The sequence below is a fragment of the Anoplopoma fimbria genome, chromosome 20 (genome assembly GCF_027596085.1).
Source record: "Anoplopoma fimbria isolate UVic2021 breed Golden Eagle Sablefish chromosome 20, Afim_UVic_2022, whole genome shotgun sequence".
NCBI lineage: Eukaryota > Metazoa > Chordata > Actinopteri > Perciformes > Anoplopomatidae > Anoplopoma > Anoplopoma fimbria.
In genome coordinates, this window is record NC_072468.1 from 6,400,506 (window position 1) to 6,405,430 (window position 4,925).

Sequence of the window (4,925 nt, forward strand, 5' to 3'; positions counted from 1 at the left end):
ATATTTCAGTTATTGTTGTTTTTTCTACTGTTTTTTTCTACTTGTTTTATTTTATTTTATTTTTCATTTTTTATTTTGTATTTTTAGCTTGTCTTCTTCTACTATGTCTCTTGTGTGCACTTTACTCTACGCTGTTGTAAGTCTGCAAATTTCCCCGCTGCGGGACTAATAAAGGATTATCTTATCTTATCTTATCTTATCTTATCTTATCTTATCTTATCTTATCTTATCTTATCTTATCTTATCTTATCTTAACTGCACACAGCTCGGCAGATAGCAGCAGAAGCTCTAGCAGTTGGGCAAGCGCTTTCATGAACACACAAGCAACTACTGAAAAGAGCCAAAACATCAACAGACAACACGCATGTTGAGACAAACAGCAAAGACTTATCTTGTTGGAGTGAGCTAGAGGTCATCGGCGGCATCACAGTGGAGATTCAGTCCTACAGAGTTGATCCAACACGGACCGAAACACTCCGACCAAGAGACCTCTGACCTTTGAGGCGCGTCTGATGTGCAGCAGGTAATCTGACAAACGGCAGTCTGCAGCCATGGCTAGATAGACAGGATCTACATTAAAGCAATGCATATATGACCGGTCAAAACGTTTATTTTTATTATAGGTGTCTAAACTGGTATCAGAGGTGTTCAAGTGTTTAATGTTAAAAGGGCGTGACATATGCAGCAGGTGGAAACTGCCATCGTGCACAAACATGATCCAACTGATCCAACAGAATACACCTCATGAACTGCATGTGTAAAATTAGCAACAAAAGTCTGCAGCTCAATGTAAGCAAAAAAACAAAACAAACAGGGCTCCAAAACCTAAATGGAGCGCCCTATTTCAGAGGGGACGTTTGTTTTACCATAAGAACATAGTATGTCAGGTGTTAGTGCAGAGGTGTTTACAGGCTTTAGCAGTTATTCCATAAAAAGTTGGAGGAACAACTGCAGGTTTATTGAGCTGTGACAAATGTCTGAAGAAATTGAATGACCTGAGGAAACCTATAACAGGCAAATGACAACAGGCCACAGTGGATATTTTGATTTATCATAGCACAGGTGATACTTGATGGCTCTATTAAAGTGATTTGTTCATTAATTAGTAAATTAGTAATTGTTCCTTATAGTCTATGTGACACTAGGTTCTTTGTATCAAATGTAGCTACGGTTGGTAAGTGGGTCACCCTTGCTTTGGGTCTCTAGCTTCAACTATCCAGACACTGAATCCCAATGTGCTTGGAAATCTATAGGGAAAAAATGAAAGTAGCTCTGGACAGAAGCAAGTGTGAATTCATGTGAATGTAATCTAATGGTATGCAAATATCCATACAATGTATAGAAACAATGATGTTGATTACATGTGGAGGTTGGAGAGGGATGGGGAGCATTCTGTGGTATTCAGCCCTCTAGTGGACATGAGAGGGATTTATAGAAAGCACGTAATAGAAAACAGTGTGATACAAAATATGTAAAAGAGAGAATGTAGCTTCTTCTCAACTGATATTTATTCATAGACTTTTCATCTTTATTTTCCCCAATCAGCAGACAGAAGCTGTCTGATGAGGCCTACAGCTGTACTTCTGTAATGAAACCCTTTGGGAGGAGAGTGTCATTTGCTAGAAGTTAGACAGGTGCCAGTGACAGTGTGTAGGTGAATGACCCATCAAAGGTTAGACACCTGCTAATGACAGCGTCAGGAAACATGCTAATTTTAGCCTCATTAACATACTGGAGTAGAGCTAAAAACACACCAGATAGTCTACTGACAGAATCACCCATCCTCTCTCACATTTACAGGTAATTCGTTGCCAGTTGTCAGTGTAACCTGTCAAGACACGTGTTGTCCTCTTTTCAAATGCACAGTTATTAAATATACTTCTTGGGTCAGTTGGTGCAATTTTGAAATTCCCACATCACAGAGTTGTGAGATGCATTAGTCCTTTTGTGACCCTGATACTGTTATTACTGGCTGGTTTTAGTTTCATTACGCTGAAAACTTGGTCTACTGCAAGTATTTTACATCAGGGACATCTAAAAGCAATGACAAAAAAAAGACCAACGCAATATAACTTTCACTTAAGCCAGCAAAGACCTCCGGGGAAGTTAAAGTTTCAGGTCCTGAATTACACAAAGCTAAAGAGTAAAAATATCTTTCAAAAAAATGCTTCAGAGCCTTCCTGTGACCTCGCCAGCAGCTGAACAACTGCAGAATTTTAAATGATTTGGACAAGCCCTGCAAGCAAATTAGTATCTAAATAGACATAACAGGAATAATAGCTGGCAAGTGAAGAAAGCACAGTTCTGTGTCTCCACGCTACATGACTGGCTGCATACCTAAAGCTCTTTTTGACTCAAAAAGCTTAAGCCTTTTCAACATTTGCATTAGTCATGTTATTACACCAGTGTGCAGCTCCACCCATTTAATGTATGAATGCTGCTCAGCCTTTTCATCGGACGTAACACAATGTATGTCAGTTTGAAAAAGGGTTTGGCATTAAAGCTTGAAGTAGAGCCTTACATTTTATTCAGGTTACTTAAACAGAACGTAAACCCTTTAAATAACAGCATTTCTTCAACTTTAAGGCAGTTTCTATCAAGTTATATCAGTAACCCCACCTACAGTATTTATACCCATCATGTTCAATAGATCTGTACTTTGCATAGAAGTTACAGAACAAAAACATTGCATATCGATTTGGTTATAAATGCAGAGATGTTAAAAGTATCATCATAAATTAAAGATAATTATGTTTCTGATGTTTAATATTCAGAACATTTATAATTCATGTAATTCACTACTGTATTTTTTAATGAAACAGACAAATGTTTGTTCAGATCTCTTAGACTGAAAAGCAAGATATATTTCCCCTTAAACTCTATCAGCAATGTTTTTTCAGTTGCTGCAGATCCATCAGACACAATAAATGTTCAGTGACATCTTAGAATTTCATTCTGACCCATTTCAGACTCATTTTGTCAGAAGTCTATCAGTGACCATTTGTGGAACAGTATGAAGAAAAGAAAGCACCAGAGAGAAATCAATTTCCTTTATAAAATTTCAATGGCCTGTTATAACTAAGCAAAGCCAGAGTCATTTCGCCCTCGCTGACATTTGTAGGGCACTGACCTGCATGTTGCTTCTGCTCGATGAGAAAGAAAAACTGGAACACAGAGACGGAGTGAAACATTTTACATTATCTATTTCCATTAGTGCCTATGCATACACAATACAAATTCACAGAAGAAATTCGTTCTCCTTGACTTTCTTTCTCTTTGTAGCTCTAAGTGTCACCACCTGTCCCTGTCTCATGTATATTCATATCTCGCCATCTATCAGTATCTAAGTGTGTGTGTTACTTAGATGCTGACACGCAGCATTGAATCTACTTTTAAAGAGCCGTTCAGTTTTTCTTCACTGATTCAAACCACCAAAACTGTTAATGTGATCCTCTTTTTATTTCTCACACAGGTAAGCGGGGAGGTAGCACAATTAAAGCTGCCACCTTTGTCATGACCATTTTAACACATAGTGATTGTGTTTGTGTTTGTGTGTGTGTGTGTGTGTGTGTGTGTGTGTGTGTGTGTGTGTGTGTGTGTGTGTGTGTGTGTGTGTGTGTTCAAGCGTTTGCAGTATGTGTGCACGTTTGCGTCCTACAATGCGTCAGTGCCTTCAGTTTCTACGCCAGCAGCAGACTCCTCCCATGTGTCCAGACCCCTCCCCCTTCCTGTGTGTCAGTATAAAGCATGATCTTCTCTCTTGCTCACTCACTCTCAGTCTGAACACTGGAGGAGCAAAGATCAGCATCTTCAGACTCAGCATCGCATCTTTTGGTCCATGGCTCCAACTGCAGGTAAGAATGAAAAACTGACTTTGGTTGTTTCTGTGTTTTTGTTGAATGAGGACAAATGGTTCTTTAGAGGAGTTTTCCTTTTTAATCATTTGTCTTTTTTTTTTGTCTTGGACAGATACAGAAATTGTGCACTTAATCTATAAAGTTCAGAGGAAGAGGTTTTTAAATTTGGTTATCATATTTGGTTTCATTAATTTATTTTAACCTTTTCGCAATAATCCCCCCCCCCCCCCCCCCCCAGTTTCTTTAGTTACCTGAGTTGTAGCTTAAAGGGAAAATATAATCTAGAAAATACAATGTAGATATATGGGAAGTTTGTAATAATGAATGAGTGAGTAATGACAGGTGGCCAATATAACACTGTTAGAATAATCAGGCTGTTTAAGTTCATCTGACTATCTGATCATGACATTGGAATTTTGTGACTTCTCTTAAGTTTGGCCCAAAGACAAAATCCTGTGTGTATATATGATTTGTATCCTATCATCTGTGCATGTTAGGTTATTATTGTTGCAAACATCACAGGCAGGATTGTGCTTATTAATAAAAGTAGGGCAAAAATGCAAATTAGAGTAAAAAAATATTCATCCCTGTGCAATAAGTGAACATAGAGGTGTATTATTTAAAAAAGGAAAAAAAGAAATTCCCCTTTAATTTTTTATTTTTTTATTGAGAAGGGGAGAGGATTGGGCACGTTACTGTAACGCATCATTACCAGCTCACTGAATAATGAATTAGAGACAATGACCAGCTGCTAACAGGAATTATATTAACATCAAGAGAATGACTGATTACACCACTGCTGTGTCAATTCAAACAAAATTATTAAAATGGATAGTTGCATTGAGTTACATTGACAAAATAGCATTGATATCATTTCTAGATATCATTTGGTTTAATGGAGTTAAAAGGTTACATTTCAATGATGTATGTTCAGGTTGATGAAGAGAGCTGATAATGATCATGTCCAGTGAACAATAACTAGAGGAGATAGAGTTCTGATATCAACGCTCAACGTTTTTACCACCTGTGTGTGTGTGTGTGTGTGTGTGTGTGTGTGTGTGTGTGTGT

General features: G+C 37.8%; 1 protein-coding gene across 1 annotated transcript in view; it reads left to right on the forward strand.

Annotated features, from left to right (window-relative positions):
* The first annotated feature begins 3,787 nt into the window (after positions 1–3,787).
* The window catches only part of LOC129109753 (cholecystokinin-like), a 6,064-nt gene continuing 4,926 nt past the window's right edge, over positions 3,788–4,925 (forward strand). The window contains 1 exon segment of the mRNA XM_054621878.1: positions 3,788–3,854. Coding sequence (XP_054477853.1) covers positions 3,839–3,854 — 16 coding nt within the window. The 5' untranslated portion in view covers positions 3,788–3,838.